The following is a 26,696-nucleotide window of genomic DNA, read 5'->3' as shown; positions in this document are numbered from 1 at the left end:
GAAATTCATATATGAATAATAATACAATTACACGTATTTCAATATATTAGATTTATATGGATAATAATATACAAAACATATACAGTATGTCCTGTACAACAATCAATATACTATCTCTTACTACAAATAAACATCTTTTAGTTAGACTATGTCAAACTTTAGATTATTTTAGTTTGTGGAAATTGTGAGTACACACGCGCTCATGACTGAAACCTTGGCTCACGCGCGCCGTGACTGGACGAGGCGGTCTGTCACGTGACCGCACACGTCATCAGTGTAATGGCTGCCTCCTCTCCACGCTAACACAAGAAACGGCGGAGTTTTAACAATAGTTCACAGCTAAAGGCTCGCTTCTTTAAGGTAACTGGTGAATTGTTTTATAGTCATCGATTATTGTGTGTGCTCCATGCTTGGAAAAAGAAGTGGATTGTGTAATTTCAACCCGTGACGCTGTTGTTGTTGTTTACATAACATGCTTTTGTGTTTTGGTGTCTGTCGTCAGCGCCGTCTTACATGCAGTCTCTTTTCCGTGATAAAGATATAATATAACAATATTTTTACACTTGAGAATGAAACGAAAAGCCTTATATGTTGTAGCAGATTAATAGCAGTTTTCAGAAAAGACTTCAAAATTAACAATGGGGGGACTGCCACACCTACCACCATCAAAACAGTTCATTCAGAAATTGAAAGTCTTTTTTGTAGCATAAATGAAAGTGAGTTACGATGCTTTTAAGTGCCGCGTGTATTTTTTTTGCCTATAATTAATCGTGCGATAACTGCAAGAACAGATAAATATTGTTGTTGCACGGTGAAACTGGTTTAACCAATCAGCTGTCGGTATGATAATACCATGGACGTGATTGGCCGATGCCACTGTCACTGGAACAAAGATGTCAAACAAAGTAGCACGTTGAATCTACTAAATAAAACTAAAATATTACACAATACAAGCAATGCTTAATTTTTAAGATATGAATACAAAGTAAGTTTACAAATAATATAAAATATAATATAAAAATTAGCATTTTTAGTGACGTATCTTTGCCTTTTTCATCCGGACGTGTTTTTCTAGTAAAATCTAGTATACTAGTATATTTGTAAATTATTAACTATAATATGAGGCGACTAAAACAAGTTATTGTTTAATAATTTATTATTTTGGTGTATTTGGTACAGTGGTTCTCAAACTTTTCCACCGTGCGGCCCCCCTTGTGTACAGTGCATTCCTTTGCGGCCCCCCCAAAGAAAATTTATGACAAAAACGAGTTCTTATATGTAAAATTTTAATTAAACAAAACATATTAAGTTATACAAATTAGTGTTGTTGGTTAGTATGCTTTTATTTTTTGATTTAATTACACAGAATTCATCATAAATGTATGTATTTTATAAAATGTCATCAAACTGGGGCCCCCCTGGCACCATCTCGCGGCCCCCAGTTTGAGAACCACTGGTGTAAGAGAAGGTCTAGTGTAGTTTAATATTTTTTTACATTTATTTAAGTGATTATAATGTTTATACCCAAAGCCCTGCAGGTAGAGATTATTAATATAGTCTAGTAAATCTTTAACTATGGGACGGTCACAGTTCACCTGAGACACTGCAAGGTAAAGGTTGACAATCGTATACCTTTCCAACTTTGAGCGCCACGTACCAGATACAGGTTTAAAGAGAGAAATGGCTGCAGGTAGGTTAATTTTACATGTGCAACATGTATTAGCTTATATAGACAGACGTATACTGTTAGATCAGTCAACAATAATCTTACTACAGTAGATTAATGTGTTAACCTGTTGATTGATGAATCTAAAACAGTAGTCTTGCGGTGGATTGCATTTATGATACTAATCTAAATTCATTTACCTTATATGGTAATAAATGTGAATTAACCTTTTTTTTGCTTTTGCTTCAAAATAGGTTTTTATTTGTTCACACACACATGCGTACTGTAAAAACATAAAGCAACCAAGCATTGCATGCGCAGATTATAACTCGTAAAGCTTTCTCTATCTATTAACAGACGCTGCTATGTCCCCAAAGATCACAGTGGAGCTCCTCAGGCAGCTCCGACATGCTATGAGGAATGGCAAGTACATCACAGAGCCCATCCAAGCTTACATTATCCCATCAGGAGATGCACACCAGGTAACGTCTGCATGCAACCTCTTCAGTTTCCACAAAAGATCAATAAAGCACCTGTGTGTGCTCTCACTGCTCTGGAAACCTTTAAACAGACATATTTTCTACTTCACCTATTATGCAAAATCCACTTTTACAAGGTGTATGAACACAACCACCCTCCGATGAAAAAAAAATCGATCCTCTCCTTGTTTTGTAATCCCCATTAAACCAAAGCAGTCTTATTAGACATGTCGTTTCGATTCTCTAATCAATGTGAGGTCACATTGATAAAGCCCCGCCCACTTACAGTCCTGCATTACTGTAGTTTCCACCCTCAGCGGGTTGTACTCTGTCCACTACATACTATTGTCTCAGACTGTATTAATCACACCTATTTTAACTGAAAGCGCTCACTGTCTGTTTGTAAGAAAGTGAGGAGCTGTAGCTCATTTGCATTTAAAGGGATAGTTCACCCAAAAATGAAAATAATGTCATTAATGACTCACCCACATGTCGTTCATCTTCGGAACACGGTTTAAGATGTTTTATATTTAGTCCGATAGCTTGTTGACCCTTCATTGAAAATCTCCGTACGGTATACTGTCCATGTCCAGAAAGGTAATAAAAACATCATCAAAGTAGTCCATGTGACATCAGTGGGTCAGTTAGAATGTGTTGAAGCATCAAAAATACATTTCGCCCCAAAACAAAAAAATTACGACTTTATTCAGCATTGTCTTCTCTTTCGCGTCTGTTGTGAAGCGCATGCGCGAGACTAAAGTCACGTGACTGCAGTGTTATCCTCAGACATGTTTGCGAAGTTTTTTTCTTTCAAACTTACAGCGTGCGTCTCCCTCAGACTGTAAACGAAGCCTGAGCGTACAACGAAAAAACAGCTGGGGCGCACCACATAACACGTCATCCGCGTCACTGCAGTCACGTGACTTAAGTCTTGCGCATGCGCTCCACAACAGAACCGGAAGAGTAGACAATGCTGAATAAAGTCGTAATTTTTGGACCAAAATGTATTTTCGATGCTTCAACACATTCTAACTGACTCACTGATGTCACATGGACTACTTTGAGGATGTTTTTATTACCTTTCTGGACATGGACAGTATACCGTACCTAGATTTTCAATGAAGGGTCTCAGACTAAATATAAAACACATCTTAAACTGTGTTCTGAGGATGAACGGAGGTCTTACGAGTTTGGAACGACATGAGGGTGAGTCATTAATGACATTATTTTCATTTTTGGGTGAACTATGCCTTTAAAGGTACAGCAAGTTTTTGCTACCACCCAAAGATGTGTGGGGTATTTTATGCTGAAACTTCACCGATACATTCTGGGCACACCTGAGAGTTATATTACATCTTGGAAAAAGGCCATAATAGGAGCCCTTTAAAACATTTTGTCTTGGATATGCTTAAGTACAAAACCTGGCGCTCGCTCTCTTTTTCTCTCTCTTTTTCTCTAATTATGACATGTTTTCTGATTAAATGGATCTGTATGACCTCTTAGACTTCCCACTTAATTTAGCTAATCGGGTAAATTAGCAGTAATTATAGTTGATTGCTGACACAAATAATTTGCAACTTTCTGTCTCTGTCTTTTTCTCATTGACCTGCTCTGCATCCATACGTCCAGAGTGAATACATCGCGCCCTGTGACTGCCGTCGTGAGTTCATCTGTGGATTCAACGGCTCAGCAGGTCTGTATATATTTTTATCAAAACCAGAGATAGCATCTCAGGTGAAAAAAGTCCACTAATATATACACTTTATTTAAGTACACTTTTCCACAATATACTAAAAGTGCTCTATTTTCGCACACCAATTTTGTACTAAAAAGTAGTATTTAGTACTTCTTAAGATAAACTTAATACCATCTTAGTGTACTTAAATGTGCTAGTTTGAGACACTAAAATGCTATTTTTAACATACTATATCTTTATTTTAAAAAATATATTTAATTATAACTTGAAGTACACTTTAACCCAACTTTAAACATTTATAAATATACTTTAAAGTATACTAGTAGTATGTTAAAATAATATACCAAATGTATTACCATAGTGGAAAAAAGTTTACAAAAATACACTATTTAAGTACACTTTTCAAAAATATACTAAAAGTGCTCTATTTTTGCACACTAATTTTGTACTTTGTATACTAAAAAGTAATATTTAGTACTTTTTAAGATAAACTTAAGACCATCTTAGTGTACTTAACTGTGGTAGTTTGAGACACTAAAATGCAATTTTTAACATACTATGTCTTTATTTTAAAAAATATATTTAATTATAACTTGAAGTACACTTTAATCCAAATTTAAACATTTATAAATATACTTTAAAGTATACTAGTAGTATGTTAAAATAATATACCAAATGTATTCCCATGGTGGAAAAAAGTTTACCAAAAATACACTAAGTACACTTTTCAACAATATACTAAAAGTGCTCTATTTTCACACACCAATTTTGTACTAAAAAGTAGTATTTAGTACTTTTTAAGATAAACTTAATACCATCTTAGTGTACTTAACTGTGGTAGTTTGAGACACTAAAATGCAATTTTTAACATACTATGTCTTTATTTTAAAAAATATATTTAATTATAACTTGAAGTACACTTTAACCCAAATTTAAACATTTATAAATATATTTTAAAGTATACTAGTAGTATGTTAAAATAATGTACCCAAAGTATTCCCATGGTGGAAAAAAGTTTACAAAAATACACAATTTAAGTACACTTTTCAAAAATATCCTAAAAGTGCTCTATTTTCGCACACTAATTTTGTACTAAAAAAGTAGTATTTAGTACTTTTTAAGATAAACTTAAGACCATCTTAGTGTACTTAACTGTGGTAGTTTGAGACACTAAAATGCAATTTTTAACATACTATGTCTTTATTTTAAAAAATATATTTAATTATAACTTGAAGTATACTTTAACCCAAATTTAAACATTTATAAATATACTTTAAAGTATACTAGTAGTATGTTAAAATAATATACCAAATGTATTCCCATGGTGGAAAAAAAGTTTACCAAAAATACACTAAGTACACTTTTCAACAATATACTAAAAGTGCTCTATTTTTGCTCACTAATTTTGTACTAAAAAGTAGTATTTAGTACTTCTTAAGATAAACTTAATACCATCTTAGTGTACTTAAATGTGCTAGTTTGAGACACTAAAATGCAATTTTTAACATACTATGTCTTTATTTTAAAAAATATATTTAATTATAACTTGAAGTACACTTTAATCCAAATTTAAACATTTATAAATATACTTTAAAGTATACTAGTAGTATGTTAAAATAATATACCAAATGTATTCCCATGGTGGAAAAAAGTTTACCAAAAATACACTAAGTACACTTTTCAACAATATACTAAAAGTGCTCTATTTTCACACACCAATTTTGTACTAAAAAGTAGTATTTAGTACTTTTTAAGATAAACTTAAGACCATCTTAGTGTACTTAACTGTGGTAGTTTGAGACACTAAAATGCAATTTTTAACATACTATGTCTTTATTTTAAAAAATATATTTAATTATAACTTGAAGTACACTTTAACCCAAATTTAAACATTTATAAATATATTTTAAAGTATACTAGTAGTATGTTAAAATAATGTACCCAAAGTATTCCCATGGTGGAAAAAAGTTTACAAAAATACACAATTTAAGTACACTTTTCAAAAATATCCTAAAAGTGCTCTATTTTCGCACACTAATTTTGTACTTTGTATACTAAAAAGTAATATTTAGTACTTCTTAAGATAAACTTAAGACCATCTTAGTGTACGCAACTGTGCTATTTTGAGACACCATGAAGTTGAACTAAAATGCAATGTTAACATACTTGTCTGTATTTAAAAAAATTATTTTTAATTACAACTTGAAGTAGACTTTTACCCACCTTTAAATATTTACGAATATAGTTTAAAGTATAATAGTAGTATATAAAATAATATACAAAATGTATTCCCAGGTGAATAATACACAATAAAAGTGCTCTATTTTTGTGCAGTAATTTGTACTTAATATAGTATTTAGTACTTGTTAAGAGAAACTTAAGACCATCTAAGTGTACTCAACTGTGCTATTTTCTCAAATTGTATTTAGTTACCACTTTAAGCACACTTGAGTCCACCTTTTAAACCTTTATAAATATACTTTAATAATTTCAGATATAATAAAAGTACATAAATAATATAAAATACAAAATATATTAATAATATTTTCCCCACACATTTGTATACATTCAATAATTAATTTCTAATGAACTGTAACCGTATTAATGTTACATTTGAACTACAGTACAGTCAAGTATACTATTATTTAGTATATAAAATGTATGATAGTTTTATTTATTATAATAATGACTTGAGTTGTGTTTTCACAGATAGGATCACGTATTGCTTCATTTAATACTCCTATATAACGTATCACCATGAAATTGTACCTTTTACCTTAAGTACAAAGGTAATCCAGTTCATCACACCTAAATACAATTTACCTAAAATATGAGGAAGTGTCACTGGATTTTGTACCTCTTACAGTGTCACATGACAGCTCAGCATGTCCAAAAATATAATTTACATGTGAATTTATGATGTGTGCGTGTGTGTTTTTAGGTACTGCTATTGTCACAGAACAACATGCTGCTTTGTGGACAGATGGGCGATATTTCCTGCAGGCCAGCCAGCAGATGGACAATAACTGGACTCTGATGAAAATGGGTAGTTAATGGTGATATCATTTGATGACGTCTGGTTGCTTGGTCATCACATTTGTTTTCACATTGCTTTATTATATACAAGTCAGAGTGCTGCAAGAAGCCCTTTGGCCTTTGTGATGCTTTTTATGAACCATTTTAATTCAAATAATTTGTATACAGTCTTGTGAAATCTTCTTACATAGCGTAAAGAACATTCAGTGATAACAGATATTGACAGAGTAAGATCATGTCAAAGATTGAAATTCAAAACATGGATGATCCTAACCTCATCATTTTTCTCACATAATCACAAATATGTCGATTTTTGGTATTGGTATTAATTAATTCATGGTCATCTTGGCTTGTTGTTTTTAGGACTGAAGGAAACACCATCTCAGGAGGATTGGCTCATCAGCGTTCTCCCTGAAAACTCCAAAGTTGGAGTTGATCCATGGATTATTGCTGCCGGTGAGGAATTGAATAATAATGCTGAAAATATTAATAATTACAAAATGAATTTTTTATTAACAATGATACATGTTTTAAATGTAAAAACATAACATGAGTAAAGCTGGTCACACTTTATATTACGTTTCTTTAACTGATTGGTAATTAAAACTGTATACAATCTAACGATCGTGTACATCAGTGGTTCTCAATCTTTTTCAATGTGCGGCCCCCCAAAGAAAATGTATGACATAAAAAATTTAAACAAGTAAGTTGGTGAGTAGCCATTTTGGTTTGATTACTTTGAATTAATGATATATTAATATATTTTATAAAATGTCATTAAACTGGCACAATCCCCTAGTTTGAGAACCACTGGTGTACATACATGTTTTTACATTGACCTTACAATTAAACTCCATCTTCATGTTAAAAAATGATTGACCCCAACCCTAAACTTACCCTGAACTACATATTTGTGACCCTGGACCACAAAACCAGTCAAAGTTGCACGGGTGTATTTGTAGCAATAGCCAACAATACATTGTATGGGTAAACATTATTTATTTTTTATGGTAAAAATTATTTTTTTATGGTAAAAATTATTTATTTTTATGGTAAATTGTTTTTATTTTTTATGGTAAAAAGTATTTTTTGTATTAAAAATTATTTGTTTTTTTGTGGTAACAATTATTTATTTTTTTATGGTAAAAATTATTTATTTTTTATGGTAAAAATTGTTTATTTTTTTATGGTAACAATTATTTATTTTTTTTATGGTAAAATTATTTATTTTTTATGGTAACTTTTTTATGGTAAAAATTATTTATTTTTATGGTAAAAATTCTTTACTTTTTTATGGTAAAATTTTATGGTAAAAATTATTTATTTTTTATGGTAAAAATTATTTATTTTTTATGGTAAAAATTATTTATTTTTTTATGGTAAAAATTATTTATTTTTTTTATGGTAAAAATTCTTTACTTTTTTATGGTAAAATTTTATGGTAAAAATTATTTATTTTTTATGGTAAAAATTATTTATTTTTTATGGTAAAAATTATTTATTTTTATGGTAAAAATTATTTATTTTTTATGGTAAAAATTATTTATTTTTTTATGGTAAAAATTATTTATTTTTTTTATGGTAAAAATTCTTTACTTTTTTATGGTAAAATTTTATGGTAAAAATTATTTATTTTTTATGGTAAAAATTATTTATTTTTTATGGTAAAAATTATTTATTTTTATGGTAAAAATTATTTATTTTTATGGTAAAAATTATTTATTTTTATGGTACAAAATTATTTATTTTTTATGCCAAAAATCATTAGGATATTAAGTTTAGATCATGTTACATGAAGCCATTTTATAAATTTCCTACCATAAATATATAAAAATGTATTTGTCATAAGTAATATGTGTTGCTTAGGACTTAAATTTCTCAATATTTAGATTTTTTGCACCCTCAGATTCCAGATTTTCAAATAGTTGACCAAATTTTATCCTATCCTAACAAACCATACTTCAAAATTGACCCTTACACAAAAAGTATAATGTATTATGTTTCTTTCCTATATTTGCACAGTAAAGAGACCTAATATAAAGTGGGGCCACATAACTTATATAAACAACTTACAATAATGTTGTATTTGTTAACATTAGTAAATGCATTAGTTAACGTAAACTAAGTAGTACAATTTTCAGCATTTATTGATCTTTGTTAATGTTAATTAATGCCAATACAATTGCTCATGTAAGTTCATTGTGCATTAGTGTTACCAACAAATGTTATATTATTTACACAAAAAAAAAAAAGGATTCATTCAATTTACTCATTTTTTTTTAAGGCAAGTGGTCGCATTCGATTTATTTAAGCTACTTTTAAACAAAAGTCTTTTGTTTTGTTTTTCTAATTTTTGTTTTGTTTTAAATGTAGCTTAAATAAATTGATTGCGACCACTTATCTTAAAAAAATAAATAAAAAGTAAATTGAATGAATCATTTTTTTCAGTGTACTTTATTGTATAATATTGTTCATACTCATCTATAGCTAAATACGTTTTATGTTTTTAGCATATTTTTTCCTTGTAAAAACACAAGATGTGCATGTGTATATCATGTTTGTGTTTTTGCGTGTTGTAGACCAGTGGAAGAACATGTCTAAAGCTCTGAGCAGTGCCGGTCACTCATTGGTTGCTGTGCAGGACAACCTTATCGATGCCATTTGGGAGGATCGGCCACCCAGACCCAGCACCAAACTCATCACCCTCGCTCTCAAATACACAGGTCAGCACATCTGACCACCTGATTGACTACAATACAGTCTTACAGAGTTAAAAACGGTTCCCACGGGTCCTTAAAAGTTTGTGAATCTGGGGAAAAAATTCAAGGCCTTGGGAAGTTTTTGAAAATATACATACATAGATACAGGTCATTGAAAGTGCTTGAATCTATTTTATTCAAGACGTTTTCTGGAAAAAAATATCTTAAAAGGTAACACGATGTAACCTTGCTCTCACCTGAAATGTGTCCCCACATTTAGTCCATGAAATTATTGGACGTTGAAAGTCCTTGAAAGGTCCTTAAATTTAAAGTTAACTAAGGTGTGGGAGCCCTGTAAAAAATCTGTACAGTGCTGTATTTGGTAAAGCATTGAATTAACAGCGCAAAATAAATCAAAAGTGTGGATAAATTGTGTTTACTGTAAATACACTGGCATTTACTAAAAACTGTAAGCTGTTTATCTGTTAAAGAGCCTGTTTTTAATTTTCTTTTTAGGTCTCACTTGGCAAGATAAAGTTGTGGCTTTAAGAGGGAAAATGGCAGAAAGGAAGATTTCCTGGTTCGTGGTCACAGCTTTGGATGAAATTGCGTGTAGGTATCAGCATATTGTCTGTATGTGCACTCACTCGTGATGTTTTTTCACGACCCAATCCTTGTTTCCCCTCCACTGTCCTTTTTACCCCAGTTAAAGAGCGCTTGTGTCAGATTAGTCTGTGTGTTGATGTTGATAATTATTGTGATTATTGCACAAGGGAGATGTCCTTTGTGTGTGTACTTAGTTTGCCGTATTTGGAAAGGAAACTTACATCTGAAATAGAGTTGTGAGGCGTTCTTAGTGGTTGAAAATTTGGATAAATGGTAGTGGTCGACAGATTTTTTGATATCGAGAAAAGCAATGAGGCTGATATCACACAAATGTAATTACAGTAAATAAGAGACAAACAGAGAAAAGTGAGGCTAAATGAACTTTTATTTGGCAAAATATTGATAAATGTTGTCTAAACATTTGTACAAATTAATTCATTTGTGATAAGTTATAAGGTCAATGCCGATAATAAAAAATATCGGCCACTCCAATAAATCAGTCTATCACTAATAAAAAATTTTTTACATTAAAAATAAAACCTTTTCTAAGAGAAAACTCTTCCCTGACAATGACGAGGTTTTCCGGCAATCCGTTTTTTCGCTATAATCCAACAGGTGGCGCTATTACTCAACTTATAAAAGTTAAAACTCTATATATCAGGGGTCTCCAACACGTCGCTCGCGAGCTACTGGTAGCTCGCCTCTTAATTGCAGGTAGCTCGCTCGTGGGTTTATTTATTTATTTTTTATTTTCTGTGGTTATGGCGCTTTTGGATGTCTGGTTAGTGTTACAAGCGCCTGTGGTGGTAAAGACTGGGTACGTGTTTGACGTTGCGTTGAGCTGTGTAGACCGGCGCATCATATGACATCAGTAATTTAACATGTATGATTCAAAAACAAACAAATAAGATCGCGCACCCCGCAACGCTGTGAAGCCCGCGGCGCGGCAACCGGACGATCCGCGCAACGCTGTGAAGCCCGCAGTGCGGCAACCGGACGATCCACGCAACGCTGTGAAGCCCGCGCCGCGGCAACCGGACGATCCGCGGCAACCGGACGATCCGCGCAACGCTGTGAAGCCCGCGCCGCAGTAACCGGACGATCCGCGCAACGCTGTGAAGCCCGCGCCGCAGTAACCGGACGATCCGCGCAACGCTGTGAAGCCCGCGCCGCAGTAACCGGACGATCCGCGCAACGCTGTGAAGCCCGCGCCGCAGCAACCGTACGATCCGCGCACATCTCGAGTTACTATGGTAAAAATGGATGCTGTCATTTTCGGATTCATTTTTGATAAAATGAAAATAAAGTCGTCGTCACAATTGGTTATCATCTCATATTTAAACATCAAATGTCAAGAGATACCAGAGAGCCAAACGTGTGACATACATGCACATCCCTATTATGAATCCAAATCAGTAAATACTCTATGTTTGGATCATCTTTCTATATCTGATCTTTAATAATTTATTTTTTTATTCAAAATGTGGTATTTTTGGACAAATCCTACCCGTATAAGAGGTGATAAAAAGTATAAATAAAGACAACAGGAAAGTTTTTGTTGTTGTTGTTTAAAAGGATCTGTTCTTTTATTTGATGTATCTTATGTTTATGTTTAAAGAAAAGCATTTTCTGGAAGGAATTACAATTTTGTGAAAAGTAGGAAAAAATGCTGGCACTGGCTGGCAACTTAAAAAAAAAAAGAGTTCAAATCACAGTGAGTTAAAAGACCGGTGTCTATTAACTCACTAATTTAGGTATAACGTGACACAAGTAGCTCTCGACCACTTTTATTTTTTAGAAAGTAGCTCTCCAATGAAAAAAGGTTGGAGACCCCTGCTATATATGTTTTGACCATCATTCTGAATCCGTTCCTCATCAAAAGTCCTTCACAAAAACCCAATTATCTCAGCTTTTTGCTAATTTTTTTTTTTAAGAAACCTACCCATATTTGAGAGGTGATAAATAAAGACCAAATTAAAGGTATTATACATTTTTTTTTCATTTGATATATTGTATGTTTATATATTTAAAGAAAATTATTTTGTGGAAAGGCATTAAACTTTAGTGAAAATTATAAAAAAAAGGGCACCTATTGTGCAAAATACACTTTTACAAGAAATTTGGACATAAATGTGTGTTGGCCTACCCAGTCTCACAAAATTTCGTGATATAGTCACGTACATTTTTGATTCTTTTTTTTGTGACGAATTTCTGCGTTTTTTATGACCGTATCACGAATTTCTGTTTTTCGTGTTATTGTAACGTATTGGTTACTCAACTGGTTTTTCCTATTTTCACTTCTATTTAGGGTTAGATTTGGTGTTTGCGTTAGGATGTCACTTTAAGTATTGGTTTATACTGTTTTTCTCTGATATATATTTTTTTAATTTTCTGATTTTTAAACTATTGTCACCTGGCGTTAGAGTTGGGTTTGGTAGGGATGTCATTTTATGTAAATCTAACCCTAAACCGAAGCAACAATGGTAAGAAAATAGGACAAAAAAGTTGAGTAACCAATACGTGACAATGAAACGAAAAACATGCATTCGTGAAACGCTCACGAAAAATGCGAAAATTCGTGACAATATCACAAAAAAAGTATCAAAAATGTACATGACTATAGCACGAAATTTCATGAGACTGGGCTGTATTGGCAGTGTGTGAACACAAACACACTACGATGAAAAAACTTCAATTTTAATCCCCGTTAAGATAAAGCAGCCTCAGTGACATGCTGTTTTGATTGTGTTATCAATGTGACATCACACTGATAAAGCCCCGCCTATGGCCACTGACTGACAGTGCATTACCATAGTTTCCACCCTCAGCGAGTTGTTTTCTGTCCGCCATATCTCAATAGTGAGAGAATATAGTCTCAGACTGTATTCACAGGAATCAGATCTATTTGGATTGAAAGCACTCGTTGTATTTTGTAAGGGAGCTCATTTGCATTTAAAGGTACAGCACGTTTTTGCTCCCACCCAAATAGGGGCATTTTGGACATGCTATAATAAATGATCTGTGAGGTATTTTGAACTGAAACTTTTAGGCACACCTGAGACTTATATTACATTTTGCGAAATTGGGCATAATATGTGACCTTTAAGCAATATTATTAATCTCTCTCTTACTCTTCCTAGGGCTGTTTAACCTTCGTGCGTCAGACATCGAATATAACCCCGTCTTCTTTGCTTATGCAATCATCGGCATGAACAACATAAAGTAAAACCATTTATGATTCTTCACTTTATACTTTAAATTCACACGTGTGATGGCCCGAGCCCACGTCTGTCTATGATTTCTGTGTTTGTAGGCTGTTTGTGGACAGCAAGCGTTTGTTAGACCCTGCGGTCCGAGAACATTTAGAACTGGACGGCCCGAGCAAACCCGAGCTGAGCGTGCAGTGTTTCCCATACGAATCGGTCTATACAGAACTACAGGCTGTTTGTGCCGCCCTGACGCCCAAAGAAAAAGTCTGGATTTGTGACAAGGCCAGCTGTGCTTTTACACAGGCCATACCTAAGGTGAGTCGATGTCTGGCCATTTATGCATCCATCCTTCATCTTATTTTGGTTAGTATTGGCTATTATTATTATTAACAACTGTATTTCATATATGTCCAGATTCACAGATCTGCTATCCCTTACACACCTTTATGTCTGGCTAAAGCCGTCAAAAACCCCACAGAGATCCAGGGCATGAAGATGGCACATGTAAGTCCACACAGAACTCATGTCTGCATCCAAAATCTAAGCCAGCTGACTTCTGCAAACATCTGGTTTTCCCATTAATCGCAATGCTTTTCACACAGATCAAAGATGCGGTGGCGCTATGTGAACTGTTTGCTTGGTTGGAGAAAGAGGTACGTAAGAAACATGGTGTGCGGTTTTTGCAAATTATGCTGGAAATGCGTTCTGTGTTCGCCATTCAGTATAACATCTCGACTGAACAATTTATATAATAACAGTAGTGTATTTTTCATTGTATAGATTCCGAAAGGCACGGTCACAGAGATATCAGCAGCAGATAAAGCAGAGGAATTAAGGAGGCAAGTCCAACTTCCACAACATGAATGAAACAGTTAATCTGTTTTACACACAATTACTTTATTATATTTATAAATTATTAAGGGCCAATCACACCAAACGCTTGGAAACGCAAGACGTGCCACACTGCCTTTTTTGGTCACTTTAAGAAAAGAGCAGTGCGGCTTTTATATTGCTAGGCAACCACCGAGGCAGCTGTCCTGTCAATCAAATATTGAACAAACTTTACTAGCAGAAACTTTAACTCTTTCCCCACCATTGACGAATGAACATGTCAATTAAGAGTAATGCTTCCCTGAGAACGACACGTTTTTATGGCAATCCATATTTCTGCTATTATCCACCAGGTGGTGCTCTTACCCAACTTATAAAACACATAAGCAACCCCTTAGGGCAAACCGTTCAAACCCGTGTAGGTTTTGATCATCGCTCTGAATCTGATCTCTATCAAAAGTCCTTCACAAAATGCAATTAGCTTTTTGGCCAAAATTTTGTATTTTTGAAGAAACCTACCCATGTTTGAGACAAAATAAAATGTAGGAAGAAAAGTTATTTTTGTTTGAAAGCAGAGGGGATACATTGCCCATTAAAAAAACATTTATAAAAGTATATTTATATATTTTAAATCCCCACCGGCATTTTTTTTTTAAAAAGTTGCCAGCCAGCTCTGCATTTTCCCAGATTTTCGTGAAAATGTTTTACATAAAATGACATCCTTACTCAAACCCAACTCTTAACGCCAGGCGACAATGGTTTAAAAATCTGTATAAACCAATACTTAGAGTGACATCCTAACGCAAACACCAAATCTAACCCTAAACCAGAGCAAAAATGGTTTGAAAATAGGAAAACGCAATTGAGTAACCAATACGTTAAAATGACACGAAAAACAGAAATTCGTGATACGGTCATGAAAAAACTTGGAAATTAGTGACAATATCACGAAAAAAGAATAAAAAATTTATGTGACGCATAAATTGCGCGCAAACGCTCCCTTACCATAGAATATCATTCAAAAAAGGCGCCTGCAACTGCCATAAACGCTTTTGGTGTGACTGGCCCCTAACTCTTTCCCCACCAGCGTTTTTCATTTTTTTGATAATTTTCACAAAAGTTTAATGCCTTCCATAAATTTTCTGCTTTAAATATATAAACATACAATATAGCAAATGAAAACAAAAACAAAGAAAACATTTTATCCTACTTTCATTAGTTCTCTTTTTAACACCTCTCAAATATGGGTAGGTTTCTTCAAAAACACAAAATTTTGAGCAAAAAGCTGAAATAATTCCATTTTTGTGAAGGATTTTTGATAGAGATCAGATTCAGAGCGATCCTCAAAACGTACACGACATACAGCTGTTTGCCCAAAGGGGTTACTTCCAGGTTTTATAAGTTGCGGAAGATCGCCATCTGGTGCATAATAGCGGTATTACGGATTGACGGAAATACTCGTCATTGGCAGGGAATCGTTTTCTCTTAATGGCGGGGAAAGAGTTAAAGAAGAACATGTTCTGTATAGCATTAAAATTTTGTGAAAATCATAAAAATGCTGGCGCTGGCTGGCAACTTTTTTTAAATTGCTGGCGGGGAAAGAGTTAAAATGAGGGCGCTTGCTCTGGTGAGCGGTGCACAAACACACATGAGACGATGGGTCTCATTCACTAAGCATGCGTATGCACAAATTTGTTTGTAAAATGTGCGTACGGGTGTTTTAATTTACAAATCATGATTCAACAAAAACTTTCATACAAAAATTTTATTTTAAATGTATGCAAAAACGTAAAAACAACTTAGACCACACATACGCAACCATCATGAATAAGGAAAAAATATATATATATTATCTTTCTTCTTTTTTCTCCTTTTATGTGGTCTAAGTTGTTTATGTTTTTGCAAACATTTAGAAGAAATTTTAGTATGAAAGTTTTTGTTGAATCATGATTTGTAAGTTAAAACGTCCGTACGCACATTTTACAAACACATTTGTGCGTACGCATGCTTAGTGAATGAGACCCGGCTGTTCCAAACGATGGTAAACATCCGTCACCACAACGGAAAGCCCGCCTCATTCGATTGGACAATGGAAGAACGCAAAATGACGCTGGGCGCTCCTTCAAAAACGCATGGCACTCACTACCCATTCAAAAAAGGCCACCACTGCCATGAACGTGTTCTGTGTGATCGGCCCCTTATGCTCTCATGTGAGGCTGTAGCACCGCCAGCTGGTGATCTGCAGAACTGCAACCTGCATGATAAAAGGTTTATATTAAAAAATATCATTTTTTTCCATCTAGTCAACAGAAAGACTTTGTAGGACTGAGTTTTCCAACCATCTCCAGTGTGGGATCCAATGGCGCCATCATACATTACTGGTATAATGTGACATTAAGTGATATGTCAAACATATGTATTACATTCATTACAGTTTATGTGATATTTGGATTGTAATTTTTGTTGAATCAAGCCAAAAATTTTTTCATCTAATAGTCCTCTCCCAGAAACCAACAGGACACTTTCTCTTAATGAGGTTTATCTCATTGACTCTGGGGCACAGTACAAGTAAGCACACACATACCGCCTGACATTTACAATGAATATACCATTGCAAAAACATCATATCTAATGCATAATACTGTAGTTTTGTAATAGATTTAAGATATAATGTAAATATAACATCTTTGGTTTCTAGAGACGGCACCACAGATGTGACCCGTACGATGCATTTTGGAAATCCATCCGACTATGAGAAAGTAAATAAAGTCTTTGCTTTATCGTGTCTGAAAGAATGTAAAGATTTTCCATTTGTATTAAAATAATTCAGTTTTCCAAAAAATTCACTCTGTCCCCATAGAGAATGAGACAAAACAGAATCAACTTTTTCATAATCAAGTATCAGTTTACACGTAATGCTCACGGATGTTTTGTCTTCCACAGGAATGCTTTACATATGTGCTAAAGGGACACATCGCTGTCAGTGCTGCAGTTTTTCCCAATGGGATCAAAGGTGTGTCATTTAAACCAAACACTGGTTGTTGTCGAAATCGAAAGAAATACTAAAATCTTAAGCAGTGCAAAGCCGTATTTATAGGACTGTGGTGTTGTGCACAGGTCACCTGTTGGATTCGTTTGCACGCGCTGCTCTTTGGGAATCTGGATTGGACTATCTTCACGGTACAGGTCACGGTGTTGGATGTTTCCTTAACGTTCACGAAGGTCCTTGTGGCATCAGCTACAAAACATTTGCAGACGAACCACTGGAGGCAGGGATGATTGTCAGTGATGGTACAGAAATCATGACATTTCATCTTATTACACTGTAAAAAAAATCCTTGTTGCACTTAAATTGTTTTGTTTAAAGGGGCCATATCATAAAAATCTGACTTTTTTCATGTTTAAGTGCTACAATTGGGTCAATCAATCTAGAAAATGTGAAAAAGATCAACCCAGTAATTAGTTTTGATAAACCATTCTCTGCAAGCACGTGAAAAAATAGTTCATTGAAATTTGGCTCCCCTTGTGATGTCAGTAGGGGATAATACCGCCCCTTAATCTGAACTATCCAACCACAGCACTGCCATTTAGTGCATAGATCAACTCATTTGCATATTAAAGTACACACCCAAAAACGGTAAATTTTTGCGTACACCTACAAAGTGACAATTTTAATATGTTATAATAAATTATCTATGTGCTATTTTGAGCTAAAACTTTACATACGTATTCTGGGGACATCAAAGATTTATTTTACATCTTAAAAAAGTCTTGCGACGTGGCCCCTTTAATCAACTTGAATTAACAATTAATTTCTTGACTTAATGAGGAGTTGCTATAAATTATAAAAATAAAGTTGAAATAACTAATTTAACATTTAATTTTACTTCTCGCTAGTCAAGAAAGCCAAAATAAATTGTAATTGCAAATTGATAAAATTTAAAAATGTATGTGCAACAAGGGATTTTTACAGTGTGACATTATTATATTTTTTTCGTATGTTGTTGCGTTTTTGATCTCTGAGAAACTACATGATTACATTTTTTATAGAGCCTGGATATTATGAAGATGGATCCTTTGGGATTCGGCTGGAAAACGTTGTCCTGGTTGTTCCCTTCAAAACCAAAGTAATCCTTCAAACGATGCATCATAATTTTTTCATACGTTTGTCTAGAAAATACATTCTAGTCGTGATACAATTCGTCTAATGGGTGTGCTAGGTCATTTTTCCACTTGCAGTATTTTAAATGTTTATAATGATTCACCAGTCCCTCCAGAAAAACACAATCGCATGATTCAATGCATTATCAGCCAAAGTCTGCATATTTATGCGGGGGGCGCATTTTTTTTTATGTGCCGCACTTTTGCAGCATAAATTGCAGATTTCTGCTTGCATGATTTCATAATCCTCGCATTTTCGTAGCAAAAAGTCACAAATATCTTAGCAGAAAGTTGAAAAATGTTGCATTTACTTCACACATGCACAGCCATGTCCTCTGTTGTCATGGGAATGTTGGGAAGTGACGTAATTACACGACGTGAACATCAATCAAAAGCTGCAAACAGTTTCATTTTTCGCAAATTTCATCGCATAAAATTGCATAAATATCCCACATATTCCATCACGTTTTTTAAGAAAACGTGCAAGATCGAGGATTTTTGCCCGCAACAATCACAAAAAACTCTTTTTCTGGAAGGACTGATTCACTCACATGAGATGATTTGAGTCATGTAGGTGGTCTATACGGCAAAAAATATATTTTCAAATAATATTTTAAATTTATTTCAAAATATACAAAAAATGGCCAACAAATATATTTGCTAAAATATATTTTGAAATATGTTTCCAAAAGTGTATTTTCACATTTTCATATTTTTGGGCCATTTTTTGTATGTTTTGAAATATATTTGAATATATATATATATATATATATATATATATATATATATATATATATATATATATATATATATATATATATATATATATTTAAAGCATTTATATTCATGTCGCATTGGAAGTAAAACATAACCGGTTTAAAATGTTACAATAAAATATATTTCAACTGCAAAAATATACTTTCTAAACGTTTTATATAAATATAAAACTATAAATATCAATATTTATTATAAATATTTTGGCCAGGAAAAATATATTTTTTGCCGTATGGGTTGTAAAAGTAGAAATGTATTTGTTACCCTTGAAATACTTTTTGAAGTATATGTTGATATATGAAGGTTAAAACAAAATATATTTTAAAACTTAATATTTACTTTCTACATTTTTTTAGTATATATTTAAATATATTTTTTGGGCCAGGGAAATGTATTTTTTGCTGTGTGGGGCTGAACATGGGTCAGCCCTCATATTGAGATCACACGATCAGCCAATTACTACCCAGTGCTTGTATTCTAACTCTTATGTTTTTGTCCCATTAAACATTTTTAATCCCATAATGTGTTAAATATTAGTGATAAATAGGTCTGTGATTAGTTGGGATCATGTTTGTGTTTATTTGATGCTACATTCACACCAACAGGTGGCGGTACAGAGTCAGCCGCCCAGGAAACAATGATTTAATGCACTTTTAAAGGCGGGGTGCATGATTAAAAAAAAAAAAACGCTTTGGAAAAGGAAGTCTGGTCGAGTACCAAAACACATTTGTAGCCAATCAGCAGTAAGGGGTGTGTCTACTAACCGACATCATTGCCTGGGTTGCGCATGTGTGGGGTGTGTCTATCAAAAGAAGGTCCAGATTCTATTGGGGGCGTAGGGGCGTGTTTGTTTAGGTGATTTCAAATGTAAACATTGGCTTTCAGGAGATCATGCACCCCGCCTTTAAAGTTAGACATCTAATTTTCTGTCTTTCAGTATAATTTCAGGAATAAAGGTAGTTTGACTTTCGAACCCCTCACTTTGGTCCCTATTCAGCTGAAGATGATCAACACAGATCTGCTTACGCAAAAAGAGGTACTAGACAAAACTCTTAACATGTTTGTTACAAATGTTTATTTTAAAAAATCTCAAAATTACAATTGCTCAATGCAGTATTAAAAAACGTGTCTTGTGCTAATAAATAACATCTGGTGTGTGAGTATAGAGCCCAAGTATAACAAAATGCAAACCTATGCACTTATTTTGTGTTATTTTGTAGTATAAAAAGTGTAAGTAGTCTGTTTACATGGGAAAATCCAATAAAGTGCACTTTAAAGGTCCACTGTGTACATTTTTGGAAGCAGTGAGCGTGTGAATTGCAATAGAAATGAATAGAAATGTCAGTTTGACCCGATTCAACCCATGAAAAGTTATACATGATGTAAAATATGCTAATTTTCCAGCTCCCCTAGAGTTAAATATTTGATTTTTACCGTTTTAGAATCAATTCAGCTGATCTTTGGGTCTGGCGCTAGCACTTTTAGCATAGCTTAGCATAATCCATTAAATCTGATTAGACAATTAGCATTGCGCTAAAAAATAACCAAAGAGTTTCTATATTTTTCCTATTTAAAACTTGACTCTTCTGTAGTTACATTGTGTACTAAGACCGACCGAAAATTAAAAGTTGTGATTTTCTAGGCAGATATGGCTAGGAACTATACTCGCATTACGGCGTAATAATCAAGGACTTTGCTGCCGTAACATTGCTGCAGGCGGCGCAATGATATTACGCAGTGCATGAAAATAGTACCCTTAGACGCAATGACATTACACAGTTACTGCTATTGAAAGTTACTAGAGGGACAATTTTTGGGCACTGCGTAATATCATTGCGCCGCCTGCAGCCATGTTACGGCAGCAAAGTCCTTGATTATTACGCCAGAATGAGAGTATAGTTCATAGCCATATCTGTCTAGAAAATCGCAACTTTTAATTTTGCGTCAATCTTAGTACACGATGTAACTACAGAAGTCACGTTTTTAATAGAAAAAAAATATCGAAACTTTGGTTATTTTTTAGTGTGATGCTAACGGTCTAATTGGATTCAATGAATTATGCTAAGCTATGCTAAAAGTGCTAACGCCAGACCCTGAGATTAGCTGAATGGATTCCAAAACGGTAAAAATCAAATGTTTAACTCTAGGGGAGCTGGAAAATGAGCATATTTTCAAAAAAGTGGATAAACTTTCATTTAAGCAAGGATTGGTTTCTCATCCTACAGCGTGATTGGTTGAACGACTACCACAAGGAATGCCGGGAAACGGTTGGGGCGGAGCTAGAGCGGCAGGGCAGGAAGGAGGCTCTGGATTGGCTGATCCGGGAAACTCAGCCTATTGTCTAAATGTGTTGTTTACTGCTTTTTTGAATATGCAGTCACCGTTGTAACGTTCACCTGTGAATTTTGTCATTTTCTATCTGTTCTGTTCAGTATCTGCTTTTCTGTTTAAAATATTCACTTTCTGCTTTTTTGTAAAGCACGCTCCCATTGACCGTTTTATGATCAGATTAAATTAAAGTGGATAATTGTACGCTGTCGTGCGTGTTGATTTACTTATCTGTACACAAATCAGGTTGATGGCGCTCCCAATTTTTCACCGCCGTCGGTGAGGCAAAATTGTAAAGCGCTTTGGATGGCCATTGGTCAATGAAAGCGCTATATAAATGCAGTCCATTTATCATTCTGTGCAACACAAAAGATGTTGACGTTCCCATACGAAAATTAACCATGGTGTTTTGGCATTAGTGTTTGTAGAAAACCATACGATTTCAGCTAAATTGAATGAAAGAAATAGTTTCTTACATTTGATGCATTACAAGAAGTTTGAGACCTGCATGTAAAAAGTGGGTGGGTTCAGGGTGATGTCATACTCTTTCAGCGTATGTGTAGAGGCCATGTCCTCCTCGGGTACCACAGGTGTAGGGTTGCTGAAGATGTAGTAGATACGCGAGTTGTCCTTTAGCTCCCGTCTACTAAATTTGTTACATAAACTATGGGTTGTTCTGGCACGTGTAAGCACCACCGGTTCCTCCGCTACCTCACGAGTCGCAGTGTTGATATAGGCCAGTTTACTTTTCCTGTAACACAAAAACATGGACAATTAGCTTTTGTAATTATGTAATACAATCCTTTACATAAATGCCTGTTACATAATCATTTAAAGGGGACATTTTTTACTTTTTTAATATCTCAAATAAATCTTTGGTGTCCCCAGAGTACATACGTTTAGTTTTAGCTCGAAATATCATATAGATAATTTATTATAACATGTTAAAATTGTCACTTTGTAGGTGTGAGCAAAAACTTTTTTAACATGCAAATCAGCTGATCTCTGCGCTAAATGGCAGTGCTGTGGTTGGATGGTGCAGATTAAGGGGCGGTATTATCCCCTTCTGACATCACAAGGGGAGCCAAATTTCAATTAGCAATTTTTTCACATGCTTACAGAGAATGGTTTACCAAAACTAAGTTACTGGGTTGAACTTTTTCACATTTTCTACGTTGATAGAAGCACTGGGGACCCAATTGTAGTACGTAAATATGAAAAAAGTCTGATTTTTATGATATATCATATCAAATGATATAATCTGGGTGTAAAGCTACTATAAGTGTTTGTTTTCTCACCTCCTGTTATTGTGGTATAGGATACAGAGTATGATTCCGGTTACTGCCAGGACGCACAGTGCCAGGGATAACAGCGCGATTTTGAACAACTTGTCTTCTGTGTGAATAAAAACAGAAAACCATTTAAATACATTTGTTTTAAACAATGTTTCCACTTTAAAGTCCACATTTCTTTTTCTGCCAAAAGCATGTGCTACACAAATGCCGCGTCCCTATTTTGGCCACCTATATTAGGCCCTAAAAGTATGTATTGTTTTTGTTATGGCAACATTTTTGTGTATAGCAAAATACTGGGAATAATAAATGTTGATTGTTAAAGGAAAACACCACCGTTTTTCAACATTTTACTATGTTTGTACCTCAACTTAGATTAATTAATACATGCATATCTTTTTTCAATATGTGCACTTCATCTTTGTACAGCGTGTCGTGAATGTGTTAGCATTTAGCCTAGCCCCATTCATTCCTTAGGATCCAAACAGGGATGAATTTAGAAGCCACCAAACACTTCCATGTTTTCCTTATTTAAAGACTGTTACATGAGGAGTTACACGAGTAAGTATGGTGGCACAAAATAAAACGTGGCGATTTTTTTAAGCAGATAAAAAATGATGACAAGTGAAGTGCTGCAAACTAAGTGCTCTTCCTTCCGCCATACAATATAGTTCATTTTTTATCCACTTAAATAAAAATCGGCACCTTTTGTGCCACCATACTTACTCGTGTAACTACTCATGTAACAGTCTTTAAATAGGGAAAACATGGAAGTGTTTGGTGGCTTCTAAATTCATCCCTGTTTGGATCCTAAGGAATGAATGGGGCTAGGTTAAATGCTAACACATTCACAACGCGTTGTACAAAGATTAAGTGCACGATTTAAAAAAATATAGGTATGTATTAATTCGTCTAAGTTGAGGTAAGAACATAGTAAAATATTGAAAAACGGTGGTGTTTTCCTTTAACAATGAGACACATCAAAATTCAACTTTCATTTTAGCTTTTATTATTTCTCATGAAATACATATTTTAATTTATTAATTTAGTGAAGCATAACTTATTCTTATGTGTAACATCAGTAAACTCCTCTGTTTCAAGTTGTGGGTAATATCAGCTGTTTGAGTGTGCATACTAATTTTAACATACTATATGGTTCTAGTTTGACGATAGTACTACTTATGGAGTGTAGTATGCTAATTGGTACGCTAGGAATGCGTATCTTTTTTCTTCCGTTTAAAAATGATAATACTTATGCTACTTTTTTCTGTTACCATGCTTGGTCAATCAAGTGTGAATACCGGATATACGGTCACATATTTGGATTCGTATTGCGGTCAATGTGTTCAGATGAATCGGTTGCAAATCAGTTGTGCATGCAGTTATTTTTTTATGAAAGTGGATACTTCAGAACACTGAGAACAATATATCATCAAACACAGAACATTCCCATGATGTTTGTTTTTGGTTTTCTTTTGGTTATTTTGGGAACCTTATAATAATGTTCTGGCAACTTTCTTTTTCAGTTTTTTTTGCAACTGTTCCCAGAATGTTGCAGGATTGTTCGAGGTTGCAAAAAAGTAAATGCATACCAACAATCAAATAGAACAAAACCTGCAAATTACACTGTCATTACACTGCAAAAAATGATTTTCAAAAAAAAAAATCTTAGTTTTTGTCTGTGATTTTCTTGGGTCGTTTTACTCATCAAGAAAAGGCATCTTGATTTAAGAATTTTTAGATATTTTTTACTGAAAACAAGTCTAGTTTTTAGACCAAAAATATCAAATTTAAGTAATTTTGTGCATAAAACAAGCAAAAAAATCTGCCAATGGGGTAAGCTAATTTTTCTTGATTTTTTTCTTGAATTTAGTGTTTAAGAAAAATGTCAAGATTTTTTTGCTTACCCCATTGGCAGATTTTTTTGCTTGTTTTATGCACAAAATCACTTAAATTTTATATTTTTGTATAATTTTTAGATTTTTTTAACTAAAAACAAGACAAAAATACTAAGAATATTTTTTTCTTAAAAATCATTTTTTTTGCAGTGTAGCCAGCAACAAAGAAAGTTTTTATGAAGTTTACAAACTAAGTTTGTAGCTTTTGAATGACTTGCAGGTAAATAGTTCTCAGTGGATTTTAACTATTGAAAAATCCAGCATAAGCTGGTTTTAGCTGGTCTCTGAGCTTGGTTTTAGCTAGTTTTGATCACTTTTTAAGCTGGTCTAGCTTGGAATCCCACCAGCTTTGCCAGGCTGGTATCTTAAACCAGCTAAAACCAGCTACTAATAATAGAAATGTGATTTTTTTCAGTAGGGTGCACACCAATAAAACTTTTAAAACCTTTTAGAATCACTCCCTATTAAACAACATAACATAATAAATGATCAATGTTGTAACTTAGCTATTTTTAATGTGTGTATTTATATCATTGTTGTTGGTGTTTTATTTACAGTAGGTGACCAACATACTTAAAGTTATTTTTTTTTACATTTTGGTTACTTACCAAAAATAACAGCTTTAGCTTTTTCATCATCTGAGTCCCGTAGGATCGTCCCGTTAAGATGCCGAGTAACGCCTGTTAAGTTCATGTTGTCAGATTTGTCCAAAAAACTTCTCAGTCTGGTAAAAAAAAATCAGAAAATATTCATTAGCATAAAGACACGTGACTCTAGTGGCAGTGTTTCTATGGCAACTCTTTTACCTCATCACCCCAGAGGCCTCCTATTCGAGGACCTTAATCCAGTCAAAACAACCCAAAGAAAAAAGTGGATTGGACAAAAAAGGGTTGGATTGATTTGGAAAACTGTTACAAGTGGATTATTCATGCTTTACTTCATCTAGAGAACGTACAAAACAGTATTAACCAATTCACTTTCCATTTTTTTTACAATGTGTATTCTTGATGTGTTTTTAAAATACTTTCTTCCACATTTCTATTACTGGATGGCTTAATCATGCAGTACCTAAACCAACCAAAAGATGTCAGTGTTGACGTTCATTTCAGTAGTTAGACGACCATCTTTATATTATAATGCACAAAAGTTATACCATGCATCCTAATGTGCCTACTTCTCTATTATATTGCCTACTGTATCCACGGGTATCCGTACGTACTACTCTATATAGCACATGCTGCTTTAGAGGTCATAAAGTACTTCATTTAATACAGTATGCAATTTCTGATGCAGGTGTACTGTCTGAAATTATTTCTAGCTCAAAGGCAAAAGACAGCTTAGGCACGTAAGAAAAGTTAATACTTAAAAGGTAAAACATACCTAAAACATTTCAAAGAGTTCACATTATTAAACCTGCACCCAGTGAATTTTTGTCAGTTTTTGAAAATTAAATGTAATTATGCAATTTAAATAAAAAAAAATGTATTTAAATTGTAATGTTGCATTGTGACAAAAACAAAAACAAAACACCCCACTAAAACAGGAAAATTAATAAATATATATATATAATAGAATAAAGAATAAAATCATTGTTCAAATTAAAAAAGATTGTAATTTACAAAAAAATATAAATATTAAAGACAGACATTTAGTCATTTAATATGATATATTTTATAGTGTATGTATGTGTGACCCTGGACCACAAAACCAGTCATAAGGGTCAATTTTTTTAACTTGAGATTTATACATAATCTGAATAAATAAGCTTTCAATTGATGTATGATTTGTTAGGATGGGACAATATTTGTCAGAGATACAACCATTTAAAAAAAAATAATAATTGAGAAAATCGCTGCATATTACAAATAATAAATACAATTTTTTATATATATATATATATATTTACGTTAGGAAATGTACAAAATATCTTAATGGAACATGATCTTTATATATCCTAATGTTTTTTTGGCATTAAAAAATGTAAAATGTATCATTTTGACCCATACAGTGTATTGTTGGCT

General features: G+C 33.6%; 2 protein-coding genes across 2 annotated transcripts; one reads left to right on the top strand and one right to left on the bottom strand.

The window, feature by feature from the left end:
* Positions 1–237: 237 nt before the first annotated feature.
* On the top strand, positions 238–21,689 carry xpnpep1 (X-prolyl aminopeptidase (aminopeptidase P) 1, soluble). The gene is made up of 20 exons (XM_065259642.1): positions 238–360; positions 2,024–2,148; positions 3,775–3,838; positions 6,783–6,887; positions 7,241–7,333; positions 9,457–9,600; positions 10,093–10,188; positions 13,323–13,404; positions 13,496–13,706; positions 13,806–13,895; positions 13,994–14,044; positions 14,172–14,230; positions 16,526–16,603; positions 16,719–16,790; positions 16,921–16,981; positions 17,166–17,235; positions 17,340–17,513; positions 18,273–18,349; positions 20,095–20,193; positions 21,383–21,689. The coding sequence occupies exons 2-20, from the start codon at positions 2,032–2,034 to the stop codon at positions 21,500–21,502; spliced, it is 1,863 nt and encodes a 620-aa protein (XP_065115714.1). The 5' UTR covers positions 238–360; positions 2,024–2,031; the 3' UTR covers positions 21,503–21,689.
* A 148-nt stretch (positions 21,690–21,837) lies between these two features.
* On the bottom strand, positions 21,838–25,537 carry LOC135741134 (uncharacterized). The gene is made up of 3 exons (XM_065259778.2): positions 25,284–25,537; positions 22,784–22,880; positions 21,838–22,236 (listed from the first exon to the last, which is right to left on the bottom strand). Exons 1-3 carry the CDS (start codon positions 25,366–25,368, stop codon positions 21,972–21,974), a joined length of 447 nt encoding a protein of 148 aa, XP_065115850.1. The 5' UTR covers positions 25,369–25,537; the 3' UTR covers positions 21,838–21,971.
* Between the last annotated feature and the right edge of the window lie 1,159 nt (positions 25,538–26,696).

The sequence above is a fragment of the Paramisgurnus dabryanus genome, chromosome 24 (genome assembly GCF_030506205.2).
Source record: "Paramisgurnus dabryanus chromosome 24, PD_genome_1.1, whole genome shotgun sequence".
NCBI classification, from domain to species: Eukaryota; Metazoa; Chordata; class Actinopteri; order Cypriniformes; family Cobitidae; genus Paramisgurnus; species Paramisgurnus dabryanus.
Note: the sequence above shows the minus strand (reverse complement) of the source record. Positions and strands in the feature narration are given on the sequence as shown.